At 38.7% G+C, this 22,675-nt stretch overlaps 1 protein-coding gene across 1 annotated transcript in view; it reads right to left on the bottom strand.

The window, feature by feature from the left end:
- Window positions 1–7,117: 7,117 nt before the first annotated feature.
- Window positions 7,118–22,675, bottom strand: part of SREBF2 (sterol regulatory element binding transcription factor 2) — an 895,155-nt gene continuing 879,597 nt past the window's right edge. Inside the window, exon 19 of the mRNA XM_044068232.1 lies at window positions 7,118–16,214. Within this exon, the coding sequence (XP_043924167.1) occupies window positions 15,994–16,214 (221 nt within the window). The 3' untranslated portion in view covers window positions 7,118–15,993. The remainder of the gene's footprint in view (window positions 16,215–22,675) is intronic.

The following is a 22,675-nucleotide window of genomic DNA, read 5'->3' as shown; positions in this document are numbered from 1 at the left end:
CTGAAGCACCCAGTGGTCTGAAGTTACAGACTCCCATGCTGCCAGGTGCAGTGACAATCGTCCCCAGACTGCCTCCAGAGTAGAGCAGTCAGGCAAGCCCTCAGGGTTGCTGTACGGGTCTGTCCGAGAAGGTTTCTTGAGACCCAAAATTCCTCGGACCCCCTCTGCCTCTGGGCCGGCGTCCATTCTGTCCCCCTCTGCCTCTGGGGGAAAAAGAGCTTTGAGTCTCTTGGGAATGCTGTGACTTCTGGAACCACATCTTCTTTTGCCCTCTCTGATTCTGGGAAAGGGAACTTTGAGGGTTCGAGAAGCGGATTCTGACGGCAGACAGTGTCTTCCCATCCTTCTCACTCTGAACTAAAGTCTCTTTGACGGTCTTACCAAAGAGCGTAGAGACATCGTAAGGGGCATTGGCAAAGGATGCCTTGAAAGGTTCCGAAAACTGACATAGTCTGAGCCAGGCATTGCATCTCATGGACATGCCAGACCCAGCTGCCCTAGCCGCTCCTTCAGTAGCATGTGAAAGGAATTGCATGGACATGTTGGAGACTGCTTTCAAAGTGGCCATCCTCATGGGGAACGAGTCCCTGTCCTCCTTCGACATGGACTTGGGGGAGACTCGGCCAGCTCCATGACCAGGTTACTCTGAAGTCTCAAGACGTGAGCCAGGTATATATAATTAGCAGGGGGGCACAGCCCCCCACAATAAAGGGTTCGAAGTTCGGCATTTTCGCTATTTACAGCGTTCGAGTTTATGAACTTTCATTCATACAATATAATATAGACCCAGTAAGGACAGGTGAATTTAAACCAAAAGATGAAAGGTTAATATTGGCTGCCCAGGATACTGGACTACGTACACACTGGTTTACAAAGTCCATTGAACATGTGGGAGAAACAGACAAATGCAGGTTTTGTAAATCAGAATTGGAAACAGTCACACATCTTGTTCCTGGGTGCAATACACTAAAGGCAGAAGAAATGTATACTGAAAGGCATAATAATGTGACAAGACTGTTGAATTGACAATTGTGCAACCATATTAAAGCAGCTGAGAAGCACTGGAAACATGAGGGTCTATATCACATCGTCGAACTTGTATAAGTTCGAATGATGTAATATCGAACCCAAAAGTCTGAAACCGCACAATAACAAACACACAAAACAGCGATTGTTTTCCCAGGGGAAAAAAACTGCTGTTCCCTAACAAAAAAAAAAAACATACAACTTTAAAACTAAAGTGGGAGGCTGTGCCCCCCACACCCCCCTACTTAAATATACGAACTCCGAGATCACACCATGATAGAGGAAATAGCAAAGCTCCAAAAACGGACCACCAATTTTTTTCTCTGGGGAAAAAAATTGATGTGCCGTGGCTTTACTATTTTTGCATTTTGGGTTCAATATTACATCGTTCGATGATGTGCTATGGACCTGAAACATGAGACACATAGTATTATAGAAAACTAAGATGTTTATATCACACGGGATCACCATTACTAACAGTTCCAAAAACAGATGCGAGAAAACCGGATATAGTAGTCCATGAAAAGACAAAAGTAGCATTGATCACTGAAATTGCTATGCCCAGTGACCAAATTATTTTAAATACAGAGGCACACAAAGTTATAAAATACCAGGATTTACAGGTAGAAATGAAGACAACGTGGAAGAAGAATACACAGACAGTTCCAATAATAGTAGGACTAATGGGTATTATAAAAAATAATTTACAATCATACTTAGATACGTTACAGATACATGTAACTATGTATGAATTGTAGAAGTCAGTTCTGGGCACATTGTGGGTGCTGTCAAAACAATTCTGGCTAACATCAAAGATTGAAACAATACTAATTTCATGGCCTTTAATCATACTTTGACTTAGGAATGGAGTCCATTCCCTCCATGGTATTAGAAACCCAAAAGCCTTGGAGAAATTAAACCAAAAAAAAAAACCTTTCTTTAAGTCTATACTCAGTCTCAGAATGATAACCATTAGATTTAGCAATTTATTCTAAGTGATTTTCAGCACACTGAAGAGTGAAATTTTCTTGCTCTTGGTCATCAAAATACTTTGCTTTGCTGAAGCTAAAAGTCAGTTATGTCAGGAAAAGTGTAAATACCTATAAATATCTACCTGAAGAATGCCCCACTAATGGATAATGTCCAGGAACACATCTCTGAGAAGCATCCATTCCTAAGCTTGTGTGCCTGACCTGCTCAAAAAGTCAGCCACTAGATTGTGCTCTGAGGGAATGTAAACCACACTAAGAGTCACTTGATACTGGATAGATAGATCCCAGACCTGAACAGCTAGTCTGAAAAGAAGATAGGACCTTGTGTCTTCCTGCTTGTTGACATACCACATCACATGGTATTTTCTGTGAAAACTTTCAGGAGCCTGGTATGAAACAGGGAATGAAAAGCTTACACAGCCAGAAGCAGAGCTCTCAGTTCTTTTATGTTGATTTGGTCTAACCTCTGATAAGGAAGCAAGAGACCCTAAACCTTCAGGGAGCCACAGGAAGCAACCCATCCCCTGCCTGACGCATCTGCAAAAAGCTCACATGGGAACTAGACCTTGAAAAGGAAACCCCAGTTTGAGAGAGAGTTGATGAATTCACCACTGAAGCTTGAGCTTGAGACAGGGAAGAAAAGGAGCTGGGAACCCCATGGTGGCAATGCTGAAGACACACCAGTTTGGGGTACCACTGAAATTTCCTCATATGGACCCTGGCAAGAGAGAGCATGGGAATGGTGGAAGCCATGAACCCCTGGATCCTCATAAATTCTTTGACTATGATAGATGCCAGAGTAAGAAGAGAGTGGGAAAGAGTTATCAAAGAGCCTTGGGGGCAGGGAGAGATGCCAACATGGGAATCATCTGAAGCTTGCATCCAAAGAACATATGATCTTGGGAAGGCATCAGAACCAATTGCTAGACAAGGAAAAAAACCCGAATACCTTGAAGCATGCAAAAAAGAAAGACAGTTGTGAGGCATTTGGAATACCCATGAGGCAGTAGACAAGCCAAAGGGCAAAACAGAGAATGGAAAATGTAAGGAATGCACAAAGACATGTAAAATGTCCTGAAAAGAGGATGGATGGAAATGTGAAGGTATGCATCCTTGAGATCCAGAGACACCAGATAAGCCTGAGGAAGTAGGAGAGGAAACAATGTCTGAAGGCATAACATCCAAAGGGCAGGACTCTTGAGAAATGCATCTAGCAGGGAAAGATACAGAATTGGTCTCTATGTGCCCTCCTTTTATGGGACCAAAAACATTCTGGAACAAAATCCCTTCCTTACCTGGTTGGGAAGCATAGATTGAATGGTGCCCTGATTCAAGAGAGTGAAAACCCTCTAGAAAATAAGAAAGCTTTTTCCCAGGATGTTAAGCAATGCCTCAAAATGGAGGAAGGGACTTTCAAACCTTGAAATATTCTTGATGGTTAGTGGACAGAACCCAAGAGTCTGAGGTGATTTGTATAAATTTTAAAGAGACGGAGAAAGGCAGAGAGACAAGGGAGCCTAACCATGGGAAGGGGGAAGCAAGCCATCAAACAGAACCAGCCCTGTCCTGAAAAGAAGGTTTCTAGGAGGCAGGAGTCTGAGTCATCTTAGCAGGAGGAGTAATATGAAAAAGAAGAGAAGAAACCCCAACGGGGCACTGTCTGACAAAACGGCTTGGTAACCAGCACAGCAGAAGGGTATTCAGACTGACATTCAATAATGGCTTTCAGACTGGTGGCAAGTAGGTTCTGAGTATCTAAGTCCCTACATCGCCTTTATGCCCTATGTCGTGCATGGGGAGCATACATGTGATGACGTACAGTGCTTATAAGAGCTGAAGGCTTTGGTATTCTGTCCAGACATTGGGCTATCCTTGGTAGGAGATCTCCTAGGTGAAGAATACTGCAACAGTGATATGGAAGGACATTTACACAAAAATGCATGAAATGCAAACAACATGCCTCAATATGACGATCTCATCTCAACCAGATCACTTCAGAGGAACCAGGAAAATGGTTAGGGAAGTAATTAAACCCCTGGTTGAACGGCTGTTCAGGCTGAGAAGTGACTTTCTGTGTTAATGTCGCTGTCTCTGCAATGATGCCACTGCCCCAGGATTTGAACAACTCCTAACTTTCTCTCTGAAAACGTTTGTAGTTTATCAAGGCACTGGCATCTTAACAACGAACAAGTACTGACATCTTTATACTAAATGAGTGGTGGACATAGAATACTTGGGTTCCTTCTACTTGCTTTTTAGGGTTTCAAGAACCATCCTGCCAAACAAATGCATTGCGAATAGGATAGTAAAACATTTTATAATGGATGGCTTGGGGAAGTCAAGAGATATGCAACCAAGCACGTCTCTTCAAGCAGTACTTTGAGTCCATTGGCCTAGGCCTAAGAGTCAGTCACATCAAAACATCAACCTCAGTGACTGGGAATAAGCTTCTACACGGTCTTTCATGTTATCAAGGAAATTGGTCGTAATCTCAGATTCAGAAAAAACTTTCCACCAACTGTCTCTTTTTCTTCTGGAGATACAATCATATCTACTGAGATGTTCATTATGATTGGCAATCCGCAAGCTCTGGTTATTACAGATCCAAAATTTTCAGCGTCCTTACATGAAGGAAGATTACTAAAGATGTGGACACTGCTTTATATGCCACCACTGGTACCTTAACAAGTGTCTGTCAGTGGAAGCATGTTTCTTGTCATGTCAATGACACACAGCAGTAAAAATCATTGGGGGTCTTCCAAGCTGACTTCCTCAAACATTTAACAGGAATGAGAAGCTAAATTATGTCTGGTTATTTCAAAAGATCTAGATAGGTTTTTTTATATATATATTCACAATGATGCTAACTTTCTTGAAAAGATCATCAAAGGTCGGTTTCTCAGTCAAAGAAGCCATTACTTCATCGACAGAATATTCCCATGACAAATCAGGAACTTGGTTATTAATGGCTTATCCACATTTTTAAGTTTAGATTCTTTATGACCAGAAGAATCTCAAGAGTTTTCTACTCTAGAAAACTGCTCCAGAGAATAGCCAAGGAATGACCAAATTAAGCATTCTGTACCAAAAACTGAAAGACATTGCTTGGCAGCAAACATCCTGGTGAAACAAACTAGGGATTGTGTATGTTTAAGAAACTTCACACCAGAAACATCTCCAGATGCTAATTGTAAATTCGGGCATAATTTTAGAGCCACCTTAATTTAAATTTTTTGTCATAGAGTTTTTTTTTCCTTCATTCAGCTGTTATGAACACCTTCTGGAAGATTAGCTTAAACCGTCAATGGTTCTCACACTTGTAAAGTCAAACACCTGTACAAAAAAAAAAATCCCCCGAAGTTACCACAGTAATAGAGGAGACAGACATGTAAAAGACTGAGCATCTCCCTTATAGCTTTAAATAATTTTGGCCCATTCCTTCCATCTGTGGAACAATTATCAATGTATTAGCTTCTGTACTCAGCTATACTGGGGATGTCTCTAACAACAGCCTCCTTGTCAGGTATTTTAGTGGAAAATTACCTACAAAACATTGACATGGTATAGAAAGGGATCTGCCTCTATTCAGGCAGAATGGAGAGGTATCCTTAAATGATGATAACCTTTTAATGAAAATCATTACAGGACTGACACTTCTATTTACTGAAGATGCTTTTCTTGATGTTTCTATTAGGACTCTGACAAGGTCCTTTCATTCACAAGACCAGATGAACTGTCAGGACTTTCCTAGAAAACTTCTCTCCTGTATTAAGAAGTGACGATGAATAATTTGTACAAGAAATTTCCATTTTACGGGTAATCTTCAGGAAGCAGCACACAAATACAGCATACCTATCATAGCAATTCATCTTCTATCCACATTTGCCCTTGTGGAAATGCACTTCAGCCATTTCTAAAGACCCAGAAAATGGAAAACAGTGAAAATGATCTACAATAGGGAAATAATGAAATATATTTCAAGAACACCATTATGGAAATACTATGGGCACTTAAAAATACTTTTTAACAACTAGTTAAGTGATACACACAGAACAGTACCACAAACTGGTAACTAATTCACAGCTCCGGTGCTGCATTGTATTTCAGTATAGGAAAATTAAGGAACTAAGATGAGGATGTCCAACCTCCTGTAACTAATGACAAGGGAAATCTTCAGATACGAGAGACGAGTTTGGCATCAAAACAGAGAAAAGTATGTGAATGGCTTTTCACGTTGGCTAGATGAAAGTTCTGTAAGAAAATGACCAATGATCCATAGCCCATACACAATATTTCCTCTGTTCTGTAAACGTACTATTATTATATGTATTTATTCTCAAACTTGTCTTGATAATCTGGCCACATCAGATGCCCTACTGAGCCATATGATCCCCTTTCTAACCTAGCTGTAACACCCCACAGCAGCTAAAGGTGGGGGCCTTCTCCTTCCACACAGAATACCCTATCAATAATACATTCTTAATACCTTATCAATAATACATTCTTAACCCAAGTTTGGGGGGGGGGTCAAGAGCCAAACACTTGACTGCCATCAATCACAGCAGGCTCTGGTTCTTACTTTATAAACTAACCACCTCCGTTCTACTGATGTGTAAGTTCACCAAAGTAAAGGCCTGGACTGTCCTCCATTCTTGTTGTTGTACACACAGAATCAGTAGTACCCTGAAAATGTGGCTTGGGAAAGCTAAGCTCATGTCACTGGTAGCTGTAAAGTAGGCACAACAATTATTTCAATAGAAGATGCCAATAGTGCAGCTGACTGGCCCATCTCTTTACTCTCATGAAAGGTTAGCCATCACCCAGGTGTCAGTTAGTCTTGAGATGTGGCCCCGGCTTTGTCCCTCTGTGCCAGTAAACTGACTTCATCTGGCTATACTTTTTTTTTTTTTTAACACAATTCTAGCTAGTCTAAATTTTAACACACTGATGGGGTCACTCTTTCAATGTTTGCTATCTCCACTGGTCATTTTCTCATGTCTGCATTCCTCAGGTTAATCAAATCTAGAATAAGAAAACAAATGTGACATACAGATATTAAATGACAATTTCTGTCATTAGAATAAATTGTCAGCACCAGCCAATTTTTGAACAGCTTGATGCAAACTGCTGTTTATTTCTCTGCAACGAAATGACAGAAGGGAACATTCATGGCTAGCAATACTACAATTACAGACTACTTATATACAATATACTGAATATAAAAAAGTTTCAAGCAATATTAAACAAAATGCAACAGAGCATACATTTGCTCTTTTAAACAGCTAATTTCTTTTACACAATGCAGTTTCTATTAAAAACACAGAATAATCTATAAACTCTTTTTACAAAAGAGCAGATCCCTCAGCATTACCTGCTCTAACCAAAAAGTACTACAAATAATACACAGAACTGATATCACTAAAAAACTATAAATCATTTTACAGTTACTGCAAAATGCATCTCAAAAACAAACAAAAGAAATGCATCATAAAAGGTGTAGTGATGCAATCACCAGAAAAATATATTTTCATTGGTTTAGGCCAGAATAACTCATTACTGCATTTGAGGGATACATGTCTACAATTACTCTACATACATTACGATAAGACTGTAAATTAAAAAGCTGGAATACGTTTCCAAATGCACAACAGTGAATGCAAAATGGGTACTGTGGAAGCTGTTCAAATTAACAGGAAAGGAATGCTTAACTTTCAACCTTCACCTGATTTCATAAGCATACAATGGGATTCAAAACTATCTGCCCAGAGATTAAAAAGGATTTTTGCCACCTCGAGGGTCACAAAAATCATTTGCAACTAGTCTCAGACAACTGCATTAATCAAGCAATTAGACATAACATTTTCCCCACTGGAAGGTCCCATTTGTATACCCAAGCAACTAGAACTACATTAGCTGTGACAATGACATCTGTATATTCACTTGCATACTTCTGCATACCGTGCAATCTATGTGCTCAGACTTGCCATTTTGCCAAATATGCCTTATCTTGTTGCTTGTGTATTATTATGTATATACTTTACAACTAGCAATACGGGGTAGAGTTAATTTCATCAGTAAAATCATTGTTAATTTCATGAAATGAAACAATTCACTTAGTACCTGCATTTCATGCATTACCCTAGAAAACTGGTGGCTTCACTACACTTAACACTGATATAAAGAAAAATTGCACTAAATATCTTAAAATGTACTTTGGGGGAGGCATCATTTAAAGCAGTATTGAAATCTGCATTAAGTGAAAGCCTATGCAAGATGCTTTCTGGACATAACACAGCAATATTACCTAACAACACTGCTTGTGCTATACTGCCATGTCCAACCCAGAGGCTTACAACCTCCTTTGACCAATAATGGAAGAAATGCTTACCAGACAGCAAACTCCCCATGCAGGTAGGTAAATTTTTCTCATTTCTAGTGTGCTTTTAATCCGTGTACTCCACGCTATTTAGTCCAGCAGGTTTGTAACACTGTACATGGTATGGCTTCACAATGTATGGTAATTAGAGAATATTTATTTTCTATCAGAGTTTTAAACAAATAGTTTAACCTTATCATATTCATATTGTGATGAATCATTGTCCCAGTTCCTACAATATTAATGTATACCTGTTGGATGAAAAGGCTACTTGGGATAAAAAAAAACACTACCTTAACCACATAGCTAATGCTTTTCTTTTTTTTTTTTTTTTATTCCAAAAGAGTGCCATACTACTCTGAAAGAATTATCTAGATACAAAGCAATGTTACAGTCATACAAGTAACATTTCTATTATAATACATATGTGTATGTTACAGAAAACTGGCTTATGTCATCTGGACCATAAATTATGTAAAAGAAGGTAATCAAATATGATAAGGCATAGTGTGACACTTGGTATCAATAACAGCAGTCACTGTAGCTGAAGATTGTACACTTTAGTATTCGTACAATAAAGCCTCATACTCTATATACTTTCTTAGGATTCCTTGAATACTACAGTGATTAATGATATAATAAGAACAGGGTGATAGCATCAAAGTGATAAAAAACGGTACCATCTCAGGGCTTTCCATGCTACAGCTTTGCATATCTGCATAAGTAAGACCGACTTAGCAGTAACGAGCCTTAATAGCAGAATGCACTGGCTTACATGTTTTTGGCTACAGAATATGATGTACTGAATTATTACTCCAAGACGGTATTTCTGGTTACTGATCTAACAAGAATGTTAAGATGAAAAAGCTCAGAATGTTTTCTGTTTTTGGTTCTTTCAAGATAACAGCCTATTTTATATCCAAATGCACATCACATTTCTGTAAGAAGAGATACTACAAAAGGTAAGCAATCCAGGTGGAATTCTGACATAATTTCTGGTAAGAATAAGCATTTAGTTTAGGTAGTTCAAACAGATCCAGCAAACAAACATTCTCTGTTAAGACAGTAACCCTGCAGTTCAGTAATATTCTTGGAAGTGGCAGACAACAAAAAAAGTATTTCTTGGTGAATATCTACTGTCAAGAGAATCTAACAATTCAAAGGACGAGCCATCAGAACAGTTTTATAATCGCATACAGGCTTCAAGCTGGCAATTGGTTAAGATTCTGTTGGTAGTGAGGGAGATTAAAATACATCAAGAAGACCTTAAAGAAGCTCTTAATTTCTGAAATACATGACAGACACTAATCTATATGAGCTGATCAGCAAGCTGAAAATGCAAAAAGAGAGCACAACAGTGCAGTACCTGCCAACTATGTTTGATAACAGTCACACCGATGCACTGGAGGACTGAGCAGCTGACATACACCTTTATTCTTTTAGGAAATGGTACTTGGTATCCAATTTTTTGTTTACTGTGTGGAAGCTCCATAGTTGAAATCATGGGGTTTGCACCAGGTGGGTAAGAATGAACAGGTGCATGTGCTTCTCTCACTGAAATCACTTCATGATGCATGCCATAACAGGTGAGAAAGCAGGCAGTAGAACATACACAAAGTGAAAAATAACTGCTCATGCAGTATAAGAGGCTATAAAAGTGATGCCACCCACCCGTCCCATATCCCGCTACCCATAGGGATCAATAAGGCCTAGTGTGCAATGGATAGTCTCTAAGGATTGAGGACAGTAGGTTGGAGACAAAAATCAATTATAAATAACAACAATCAATGTGTAGCTGTTGTGAAACCTACACTGAAAATATCCATCAGTCAATAACAGCAGTCACTGTAGCTGAAGATTGCACACTTTAGTATTCGTACAATAAAGCCTCATATTCTGTATACTTTCTTAGGATTCCTTGAATACTACAGTGATTGATGATATGACAAGAACAGGGTGATAGCATCAAAGTGATAAAAAGGGTACCATCTGAGGGCTTGCACTTTAGATGAAAGAATAAACACCTCCTGAAGAATCATGCTAAATTCATAAGACTCTAGCTGTCTGAGAATGTTTAAAGAAGCAGAAGCAGTCAAGGCAATATGGTAAAAAAATAGACATCCAACAGAAACTCTGCACTGGAGACAGCTTGCCTTGTGAGGTACACTGGGTATTAAAAAGGTAGGAAAACATTATGTAGTTAGAGCATACATCCAAGTGTGCCCCATCATGGACATCAGTCTGCATCCTCTTCATTCTTGAAACCTTCCTCTACAAACCTTCAAATAATGACAACATTGGTGGCAAAGATTAGATGCAAAAAGACCTCCTTGCACATGCCTCATGCAGCGAATGTAATTTGTCAGAAGCTGAGGATGCATAGCCATGCCAGAAATGCAGCAGCATATCCCCATGATTCATCTACACAGTGCAAGTCTGAAAAAAAAAGTATTCAGCAACATTTTGTTCTTCACACGTGGACTACCTGGAAACATTTTTAACTATCTTATGTCTCTTGACTTGTTGATGCAAAATATGGCTTTAATACGTTTTTTTTTGTTTTTTTTTTTATCTGCAAAGCCCTCTGCTTGAAAGGTGGACTTTACCTTGCATGTAGAAGCTGAGTTTGAATTCAGCTTAAAATACTTTTTTTTCAAATCTAAGTAGAATTCAATCTAGTGACAGTCTCAAGGGTGAAATCAAACTGTAGTAATTGAATGATGTATCTGTTTTTACACTGCTTTATGGGTTAAACCACATTCACATAAAACAGCCAAAGCTGAAAAAATAATGGTATATGGACTGGTCACAGTTGCATTGGTCCTCCATTAACAAAATAAAAAGTCATGAAGAGCACTACAGAACTAAATCAGACAGAAACTATGACAAAAGAAATTGCAAATAGTAGTGCCTGCAGCCTCCAGCTATGGTAGTGAATTGGAAGTTACCTTCCACTGAAAGATATCACTTTAACACTGTACCATACATCAGAGGCTCCCCTAACCTACTTAGCCTTGGAATTCCTCCTTACCAGGGATTAGCTAAGCAGGGTAAAAGAAAGCTCCATTACATTGTTCGGAAGGAGAAAGAAAGTTAAGACAAGGCTGTATGGCTGCAGTCCCAAAGCATATAACCCAGCCATCATAATTTGTTATCCTGAAGCTAGGATCCTTCTCAGGAAATAGGCTAATCCAACACATTGTCCCAGTTAGGGAATACAAGCATAACTAGGGTGAATATTATCCCTTGGAGGAGTCTTATAGCAACACAGTACTAAAACTAATTACAAAACAAAACAAATTCTCCAAGAAAAGAAAGGCATATGGCAAAAAGAAACCACTGTGAAGCTAGGGAAAGGGAGGGAAAGCTGTCCCTGTAAAGAAAGAGACACCTGTCATCTACACTTGTGACAAGTAAACTACACATCCATACTGTGATGCATCACTGCCCGGGTTCCTACAGTGACAGATGGGTATGAAAGCAAGTTATGCATCCAACAGCTAGGAGAGACAGCTGCTGCAGTACACATTCCTCGGCCAAATGCTACAGCAAAACTATCTTTAGGTCTAGAGACCATATCCAACTTGCACTGCTTGATAAGTTTATGGATCTTGGTCCCAGTAGCAGCTACATAAATGGGTGCAGGGCTTACAACTCTGGAAAAGGTGGTAAAAGCCACCACTGCTCTAAATGAATGGGCTCTATTGTTCCCATGAAGAAGCTTCCATCTGGAATCATAACAGAACACAATGCAAATTACTATCCAGTTAGAACTGGTTTGTTTCTCTTCAGGGGACCTCAATTTGCAAGCTTCAAAAGGCAAAAAAAAGGAGATTAGATGGCCTGACTACATGCACTTACAAAACTACAGGAAACAGATGTCTTCTAGGATGTATCTGGGTGTATATCAGAACATCGAACACCCATAATCTCAAATCGCACAACATTGAACACCAAACCTCGAACGCAAACAATACTGAAAGCTCAAAATTCCAAAAACGGAAACCCTGGACTCCCACAGTTGGCCCATGCAAAGCTACACATCCTGACGTCACTGGGAAATGTGAAATGTGAAGAACGTCTGCTACAAACCACTGTTCAATAGCAGGGTAAGCAAAACACATAACATCGAAATGTTACATGTGAATGTATTACCTCCACTGTGGTGCGATCTTGGAGTTGGTATATTTAAGTAGGGGGGTGTGGGGGGCGAAGCCCCCCACATAAGAAATAGTTTGTAGCTTGTTTGTGTATTTGAGTAGTAAATCATGTAAATATTTTGTTCTTTGTACGTAGTGTGTATGAAGTGTGGTAATCATGTGCTACTATGCTGGTTTTGTTTTTAATATTTACTTTCTGTTGAGCGGAGTAGAGTGCTCAATGTATATGTTTGTAGGGTACTTGCATTAGGTGGCTGGGTTCTGTTTTGACAGTTCAAGATGTGTGGTGTTTGGTGTGTTACAGTTAGGATTCAGGTTGCACGGGTGAGCGGATGGCCAAGTGCTGGTGTTAGAACATTCTGTTTTCGAAATTCTGAGCTTTTGGGGTTGTTTGCGTTCGATGTTACGTGTTCGATGTCTGATTCGAAATTTTAGTCTTTCGATGTTTCAATATAAACCTGATCAATCTTATGCATGATTTGCTCATTTGTTCCACTACATCTTTTGGATGAGGTCAGACAGATAGGCACAGCATCTCTAAACTCAAAGCAATGTCTGGTATAACTACAAGCACGATGGTAGTACTGGTAAAAAAAAATTAGTCTGGCTGCATAAAAATAGTGTAAGGTTCACAACATGCAAGATTCTGAATCTCTGAAATACTTCTATCAAGACAGCCAATAATATGGTTTCCACATCTGAAATTTCTGTACTCCATTACAAAGGAAGACTTTATGAAGATTCCACATAAAGTTCAAATCTTAATAGGTATAAGGGGTCTTTTTGATAGACAAATAACATCCCTTTCAAGAAGAAAATGACAGTGGGTTTAAAATTCAAAGGTAGATCCCAAAGAAGGGAACACTAGCAAGGCCAAACAATATGCCTTGATTGATGACAAAAACAGATCCTTCCAGTCATGCTCAGAGAAGCAGTCCAGGATCTACAGAAGATGAAAAAGCACAAGATCATCAGATCTTTGAGTTTAACAAATAGGACTTTCCAGTTACAGGTTTCCTCATTTCTTAAAGGATCTCTAAAACCTCAATAGAAAACTTTCTGATGGGACAATCCCAATATCCAGGCTGTTCAACATAAGAGACTCTAATTACAGATGCAGAATACACTAACAAAGAAAGGCAAGAGTGTGACCTAAAAGGAGCATTTCCTATCCTGAAACTAAGATGTCTTCTGTGAAGGAAAATGACAGGTATATACCAGGCACATTTTTCAAAGCCACAGTCAACAGCCAGTCTCCACAAAAAGTATTGAAACTTAAATAATCCCCATGGAATGAGACACAAATGGCAACATCTCTACCATACCCAAGTACCAAAAGAATGTCTTTGATCTTACTAGCAAGGATTTCTATTCTATGTCACTGGAATCAGCCAAAGAAGGAAGTCTGAAATGAACTATGCATTTTATAACCGTATATTTCAGAGAAATAACATATTAATTCAACAGAGAAAGATTAAGAAAGGGGAAATGAGTGCAAACACAGCATGTCTAGGGCTCCTTTCATTTCAGCAACATCAGACAGAAAAACAGATATGTCAACATTAATACCTTAAAAAATCTTAAATTGTACTCACCGTCTTCTTATAGAATTGATCTGAAAGAACTACAGTTTGTTTGCTCATTCTCTGAGGTAAACCAATTCAGGGTTGTAGGGGAGATGAAGCCTACTCTGTTACTCAGTAGGCATAATACTGATAAATTAGTCCTGGATAGGGTTCCAACCTATTGTAGAAAGGACACACCCACACCCACATATGGCACACACGTGTACAGGCAATGTTAAGAATAGTCTATTCATCTTTAGCACACCCCTGGGATATCTGCAGAAACTGCAATTCCCAGCAAAAAAAAAAAAAAAAAAAGACACGGGAAGATCCAAGGCTGAGAACTGAAATGAGAACCTAGTGATGTCAGCTAACAACGCTACCTACTGAGTCACTGTGCTGCTCAAAATTACAATTACATTTTCAACTAAATGAAGAGATCAGATGTACTTAAGATGGCTGCTTTTCAAGAGCATTTTATCATTTTATTTTATAACTGTAGTTCTGAAACTAAAATGTCCTTGAAAAGCAGTGAGTTTGTGAGCATCAGATCTCTTCAAATGACTAAAAAAATTCAGGTGATACAGAAGACCACTGCGGCTGCTCAGGCATTATACATCGTTTCTAATCACAGTTTGAGGCAACTTTCAAGTTTTGGGTGTTCTCTCAGAAAAATGGATAATGCAACTAACACCTCTGAAGACAGGGATGCTGGCATACTATCCCCTTTCAAATGACTTGACAAATCTTTATGTAAGAAAATAAATTAACATCAGAATAGTGACCAAGATGAAATGAGTGCATGGTTTGGGTTTAGAAGAAAACTCTGCCAAAGGAACCATACATTTTTACAGTTTTAAGGCAACATTTTCCAGTTATCTTTCACTACCAGTTACTCACTATAATCCACAGATCTCTGTTGTTTCCTCATGAAAGAAGTGAGAAACATGACAAACAATTGAGTATTTGTATTTATGACTACTTTTAAGTACAAATCTCAACCTAATATAAGAACTTCTTAAATGGAACATTTACAGTATAAAATATCCGTGAAGACAGTTTAATTCTTGACAGTCTCAATAGCAGGTTGAAAAGAATAGATCTGACTTAACTTCACAGCTCATATTCAGAACACTGGTACATCAGGATTATTCTGTCTTAACTACACATTTCAAAGCTTCATCATGGCTACTGCTGCAGGAGTCTGGGCCAGCCAGCAAATGGAAACAAAATCCATAACACAGAGTGTTTACCAAAACACAGATACCTTATGTACTGTTGTTCAAGAATCATTCAAATCTTGGAAAGTGGGTACAAAACAAGGCCAATACAACTGTTAAATAAATACACATTAAATTATGTAAGTAGAAAAGGTCTTATTCAATCACTGCACTTTTGTTATTTAGTCGTCACTTATACAGAAAACAAAGTATTTATTCTGAGATTGAATGCGAGTTGATTTTAACCATGGTGTCTGCTTGTGTAGATGCAGATCTTGTTCTTTTCTTGTTGTGTGAAGACATCAAAAGCACAGAGTTTCAATTTCATCAGACAGTCTGATTCAGGGACCACTTAATATTCATTTCAAAGTCTGCAACAAAATGCTTCACGAAAATGCACCTCTAGTTGCCGGCACATGTGATGCAAATAAACAATAAAATAAATTGTCAGCTATAGCCTACCAAGCTTGCTGGTTTGCCATATATATACATACATATTACAGTGTGTTCTATTGACGTGGTCTCAACTTAAAAACGAAACCATTTCTTTTCATATCCTTAACAGTAAGTAGTCCATACTAATACAGTAATAATGCACTGTGAACAACAATTTTGAGTATAAAAATAAAGTGGAGTCCAGGGACACTTTTCTTCTTAAGTGGCTGCAATTGTTGTCCCACTGCTGAGTTTTAAAATCATCTGTTGACAGTCACTGAAAGAACGTTTATCACCCACTTTCTCCAAAGTCCGTGCTGCTTCTGCTAACATTACTGCCCTCTGTCGTGGAGAGGCTAGAAAAGACAAAGGAAGATGACGACATGCTAGAAGGATTGCTGCTGCTCTTTCCCTTTGTCCTGGCATGGCATCTAGTTCTCCTGTTTCAGAAAAAAAAGGTAAAAGAATATCAGAGAAAGCAAAACACTCCAGAAGCCTTCATGGTCCATTTTAAGTCTTTATTAAAAAGGAACAAAAAATACCATACGTTTTCTTAGAGTAAAATTGTTTTAAGCTTCAATATTAACTGCTAACATCTTAGTTCCATACTTTTCCATCAGTTTGTGCATCAGCATGAATAAACTACAATAATCATCACTGTGCCGCATTTTTAAATACATTTGCTATCAATTTCTATACTTCATCAAACTACATCTCCCAAACATACAAAGAGGTAAGACAAACAATACTGCAACACAGCGATTCTATGAAATTACTTTTTATGCTACAGTAGCTAGCATACATGCAACAGCATCACACTGGATCAGCAGCAGAACAGTATGCAAATGAATAAAAAAGCATATGATCTGCATCCAAGATAAAAGTGATAGCAAACACTTTAAAGTGTACAGCGGAATGGGTCCATAGCAAGCAGCACTATTTTTTTACAGTACTGGAGCATTTAGCATGGCAGTTTTATTTCCTTCCACATGATATAGTCTTTTGCTCCCTATTGTCCCTGCTTCAGTGTTCTCATTCTTTTCTCAACAGTTCTCATTTTTTTCTCAACAGCGCTGCTTATAATGTGGATTTTGTGAAGAAACTATAAGCAAATAAATATTTTCAACAAATGTTTCACTCAATAATCCAGTGTACAAAATAATGACAGTAACAGTACAGTCTTGTTGCTACATCAGTGTTTCGGTCAATGTGAGAATATTATGTTCAGCACATACTGCAGACTTACAATAATACCTTGATGTCTAGTAAAGCCACGGGTTGTACACCATTCCTGCAGTGGTAATTTAACATGAAAAACAAATGAATGTAAAACAGTTTTTAAATTATGTTAGATATATATTTAGACATTTATAACAGTGTATATATACTTTTGTTTATTAGAATATATATGTAGTACAATATAACAGTGCATGTACACTTCTGTTTGTTAGATGGATGTACACTCCTGTTTGCTAGAATATATATATAGGGAAAAAGGTAGTTAAATGCATGTGCATTTTTGTTTGCTAGCATATATACACTGAAGGGTTAAACTGCTCTTAGCTGAAGGCATCCAACTGTATGTAATACAAAACATTTTTTGTGCCTGGTACAATGTCAAGGAAATGCTGATAACAATAACTCCTTAATTCCTGAGACATTCAAACAGAGGGGGATTGGTGACTTGTATAAGGTCACTTCAGTGAAAGTACAGTAACTAACATTTTTGTATGTGATTGAGTCCTGAGTAGGAGCACTTCAGTTTCCACAGTTTGCAGCAGTACAGTTCCCCAGATGTCTGGGCTGAGACTGCCATGCAGGAAGGAAGTAGTGCCATAAATTCTACAGGTCACTGAGGTCTCAGGTTTCGAACCTGCAACTGCCAGCTTCATTTCACCAGCTTTTCAAGTAACTACAGAACTTTTCCAACCATCTACAGTAAGTAGTGTGGCCAACTGGGTCTCTGTGGACCTGGTAAGAAAATCTTTTTGTGTTACATGACAGTATGGATGCCAGGCAGGGTAGTAAACACAGTTTTACTCTTAATGTGTCAATTTTGGACAGACTACAGAGTTTGTATAAACAGCATATTAGCAAATGTAAAACCTTATTAGGGCAAGTTGATAGTCAAGCATTAAAAAATGTGGTATGACAGTAAATGTTTATTATGCAAGTCATATAAAACTGCTTTCTGTGTGCAATGCCATAAAAATACAGTGCAGACCATTGTTAGCAAGCTGAATGGCAAAAGAAAATCTTCTGATGATAAGGCAGCACATAAGGCTCATACACTTGCATTATTTCCAGATGTTAAACAGTTATATCCTGTCATCACATATGAAATGTTAATTTAAGAATTACAACAGCAGTCAAATCAGTTATTCACAAAATCTCCTGTACATCTTGCTGCACCCTTTAGACAAAAGTGGAATAAAGCCACTGCAGAGCACAAAACAGATAAGGACAGAGACTAGGTTCATCGTGAACTGACAGAAGAATTTAATAAACTTCTAAAAGACAGACAAAATGAGTTCAGAAAGTTTAGACATGATATACAAACATTTCTTCAGAAGTGCATAGGAGCTTTAGAGTAAGCAGAACAGAATAGTGAGAAATATCCGACAGAAGTGCAAGGCAAGATGAATCTGGTTAGTAAAGAGTTAAAGCAGCAGTGGTTAGCTACACTGACAAAAAATAATTTACAACACTCTACATTTAGAAAAAGGTTAGCATACACAGTAAAATCTAATGTATAGACAAATGCTTTATTTAAATGTTTTTAACTTTTTATTTCCAAATGTTTTAAAACTTTCATCCAGTTAAATCATAAATTAGACACTAAAGTAGGGCATATGACTGTTGTACGCAATGGGACAGCCTCTCATAGCTAAGCTGTTAGAAATCACAATTTCAAATAACAGAACAGTTCTAGTGCATAAAAATCAAATGAGATTAGTTAAAAGCAGTGAAGACAAAGTCACAAGAGTAACATGCATGTATTTTCTTCTCACCTAAAGTGCATCTGTTTAAAATGCACAAGAGCAAAAGGCAAACAGCAAATGTAAATAATGTAAATATTTCTGTTTTAAGCATGTGTTAGTTAAACCAATATCTCTTTTGTTTTTTTTTACAACTTTTTGTAATTGTATAATAACACCAAAATAACAAAAACTCCAGCAAAACAAGTATACAAAAGTAATACTGATAACATAAAGTTGTACTGAGTACATAATACTACAAACAAAACTCATTTCTCTTCTCCAGAGGGACAAAAATGTCATGTTAAAAACCTTTCCTTAGATCAGAGTGCCACGGTCTGAAAACAGCCAGAGTTCAAGCGTAGGTACAGCTCTCACAGCATGAGGCAAACATATCTTTACAAAACAATACTGCAATGAAATGCTGCATACTACAGGGGGAAATGGCACTTTTTCAATTTTACACTGACTGTGTAAACAGTACTGAAGAAGGGACTAAAATAAAGGTACTAAAGAAAAACATACTGTTCTGTATTAATGATTCAATAATCATTAAACAACATCCTTGCCTTTTTGCTATCAGAACTTTTAATAATAATATCTCACAGCCAAGTTTAATCAAGTAATATGGGTGCCACCAACAAGTGCAGTAGTGGGGCAAAACTACCAAAAAAAACAGTACTACATTTTAATATCTCATGCCCTCCTGACATTACTGGCTGTAAAAAATAAAGAGCCTAATACAATACTCTTTTAGGGGGTATGGGTACAGGCTTAGGGGCACTAACCTCAATGAATATAAATATACTGGCAAAACAAATTAAAACTGACAGGACAGGATATTTCACAAATAGTACATTTACAAGCCCAATGGTTACCTACTATATAGACATCACAAAAGAGGCATATGAATTTTCAAAATTAGTTTTTGCAACATTTTAATGATGTTTTAATTACCAGATTGGGGTTTAATATTAATGTTACTAAATTTGTAAACTGGACTAAGTGTACATTACAGTCCATGTATGTGAAAATTCAAGAAAAATATTCTGTGCAAAACTAATATTAAATAATAAATATCTTTGGCCTATGCTGCACAACAAATGGTTTAATATGTAAACATCATTCTTCAATGTATAAACCATGTTTTCTATTTGTGTAAACAAGTTTGCCATCAACAGAAATTGCTCCTCAGTTCATTTGTATGTATAGTAACAAATCAAAGCTTAACATTTATAATACACGTGTTCATTTCAGGAAACAAGGCTGCAACACCTTTGCAATACAATCCACAAGCATAGTCAAGAATTAATGTAAGATTTTCACTAAAATCACTGTACAGAGCATCACTGTACAGAGTCATAAATAAAAGGAAACAGTTAATTCAGCAATTGCAAAAGGTTAATAAAACAATCCTAAGTCATAAATTACAGCTAATAATTAGTGAGACATTTTTTTACAGAATGGTCTTCAAAAGGGAAAAGGTTGTTAAACTGGATCATTCATCCAATTCTGGTAGTAATGGTTGTTATCATTGTGCTGACTGTGTAAAAAAAGAAGTTATGTACTCACCATAACGTTCCATCTGAGTAGTTCTACTTCATTTGTCTTTAACCTGTGGGTACCGGATCTGTTTCGGATCAGAGCCGGCAAATTCACTAGCATCTGCTCCAAGCTCCTCCCCTTACCCATAATACACCTCCACTACCTTCCAACCCCCAGATCGAGTTTGCTGACCCTTATACTGAGAACCCGACCTGAAGAATACTTTATGACCTACAACTGCAGCCAACAGGCTATTCATATGATAAGGTCAGGGGGAAGGAGGGGGGAGGGACGGTTGAAAACAAATGAAGTAGAACTACTCAGATGGAACGTTATGGTGAATACATAACTTCTTTATCTGAAGTAGTTTACTTCATTTGGTCTTCAACCTGTGGGACAGAGTCCCCAGCTACTAAACTCCTGGGTGGCCCTCATGGAAGGATATTCCGGAGCACCGCAAAACCAAAGGATGATCTCCTTCTAGAAGTCAAATCCAAGTTGTAGTGAGAAATAAAGGTATGAGATGAGGACCAAGTGGCTGCAGCACAAATATCATCCAATGAGACTCTAGACCAAAAGGCCTCAGAAGTAGCCATTGACCTAGTGGAATGAGCTTTCACCTGACCCGGAGGAGACGCACCTTTATCCTTACAGACCTGAAGGATGCACAAGGAAATCCATCTAGCAACAGTAACATTGGAGATAGGTTTACCCAAAAAGGGTTTAGAGGACACAACTGATAAGATTTATGGAAGTTTTTAGTCCTGTGTAAATAAGATCTTAACTGTCTATGAACATCCAACACGTGGAGTTTTTACTCCATTTTGTTAGCAAAGTTTGGGAAGAAAACAGGTAAGTTAATGGTCTGATTGATGGTAACTTGTGATGCAACCTTAGAAAGAAGTGACGGACTGGTCCGAAGGGAAACTCTATCTTTATGTAAAATCATACATGAAACTTTAATGGACAAAGCTTGCAGTTCTGAAACCCTTCTAGCAGAGGTGATAGCTACCAGGAATGCTGTTTTCCAAGATAAGAACTTAAGATCTGTGGTTGCAGCAGGTTCAAAAGGCGGAGCGACCAAAGCTTGAAGAACCATAGTAAGGTCCCATGGAGGAAAGGATCCTTGACCAGGGGACGTAACAGGAAAGTACCTTTGATAAAGGCTTTACACAGTCTGGAAGAGGCCAGGGAGGCAGAATTCTCACTCATGTGAAAATGAGACATGGCAGCTAATTGAACTTTGACAGTAGAAGAGCTTGCTCCTTGTTGAAAAATATTGGCTAGGAAATCAAGAATGGCAGAAATAGGAGCTGTGAAAGGGTCTAAACTCCTTTGAAAAGCCCAAAAGGAAAAATGTTTCCATTTGTTGTGGTAAATTTTCCTGGCTGAAGACTTATGAGCAGCCACCAGAATAGATTTAACAGAAGAGGATAATGCAGGAGACCTAGCGAACATGGGAACTGGAGCAGCCAAGCCGTGAGCTTCAAACTGTCCAGGTTCGGATGAGAAACCCCCAATGGGTGTGAAATCAGATCCTGAATGGGATCCAAGGTGGAGCCAGAAGATCAGACCAAAGGAAGGGAAACCATACCTGGCGAGGCCAAAATGGGGCAATGGGGATCACTTTGCTCCCCAGTCGACGAGCTTTCTGTAGAAAACTTGGAATAAGAGGTACTGGGGAGTAAGCATACAGAAGACCGGGAGGCCAAGCATGGACTACATCATCTCTGGGGGACTCCCTCGGCAGAGGATTCAATGGAAAATCTCGCTGCACTTCACGTTAGAAGGAGATGCGAAGAGATTGCAGCAAGGCTGACCCCAATCCAGAAAGATCTGCGCCGCTACTGAATGATTCAGAGACCACAAGTAAGGCATCAGAATAGTTCGGACTTAACCTGTTCGCTAGAATGTTGGACCATCCCGGAATGTGCATTGCTCTGAGAAAGCGACCAGTGGAGATCGCCCATTCCCACACTCTCATGGCCTTGCGACAAAGGGGGTAAGATCTGGTCCCTCCCCTGTTTGTTGACGTACCAGACCACTGACATGTTGTCTGATTGAATTGCAATGGTTCCCAGAGGAAGAAAGGCATGAAGGGGCCTGCAACTCCAAAAGGACTGCTGTCATCTATAGAACATTTATGTGCAAACTGGTCTTGACAGGGGACCACAAGCCTTGGACTGTCCTGCCCAAACAATGCCCCCCCACCCAAGTTGGGAGGCATCCGTGGTCACTGTGGCTTGAGCAGGGGCTGAAACAAAAGGTCATCCCTCCAAGATTTCCAGAGAGCACATCCACCACAGAAGGGACGGCCAGCAGACCCGACTGAGGTGTACTGGATAAGATAATGGAAGTTCCAAAGGGGACCACTGTAC

The sequence above is a fragment of the Protopterus annectens genome, chromosome 1.part0 (assembly GCF_019279795.1).
Source record: "Protopterus annectens isolate FY-2018-M chromosome 1.part0, PAN1.0, whole genome shotgun sequence".
Taxonomy (NCBI): domain Eukaryota; kingdom Metazoa; phylum Chordata; order Ceratodontiformes; family Protopteridae; genus Protopterus; species Protopterus annectens.
Note: the sequence above shows the minus strand (reverse complement) of the source record. Positions and strands in the feature narration are given on the sequence as shown.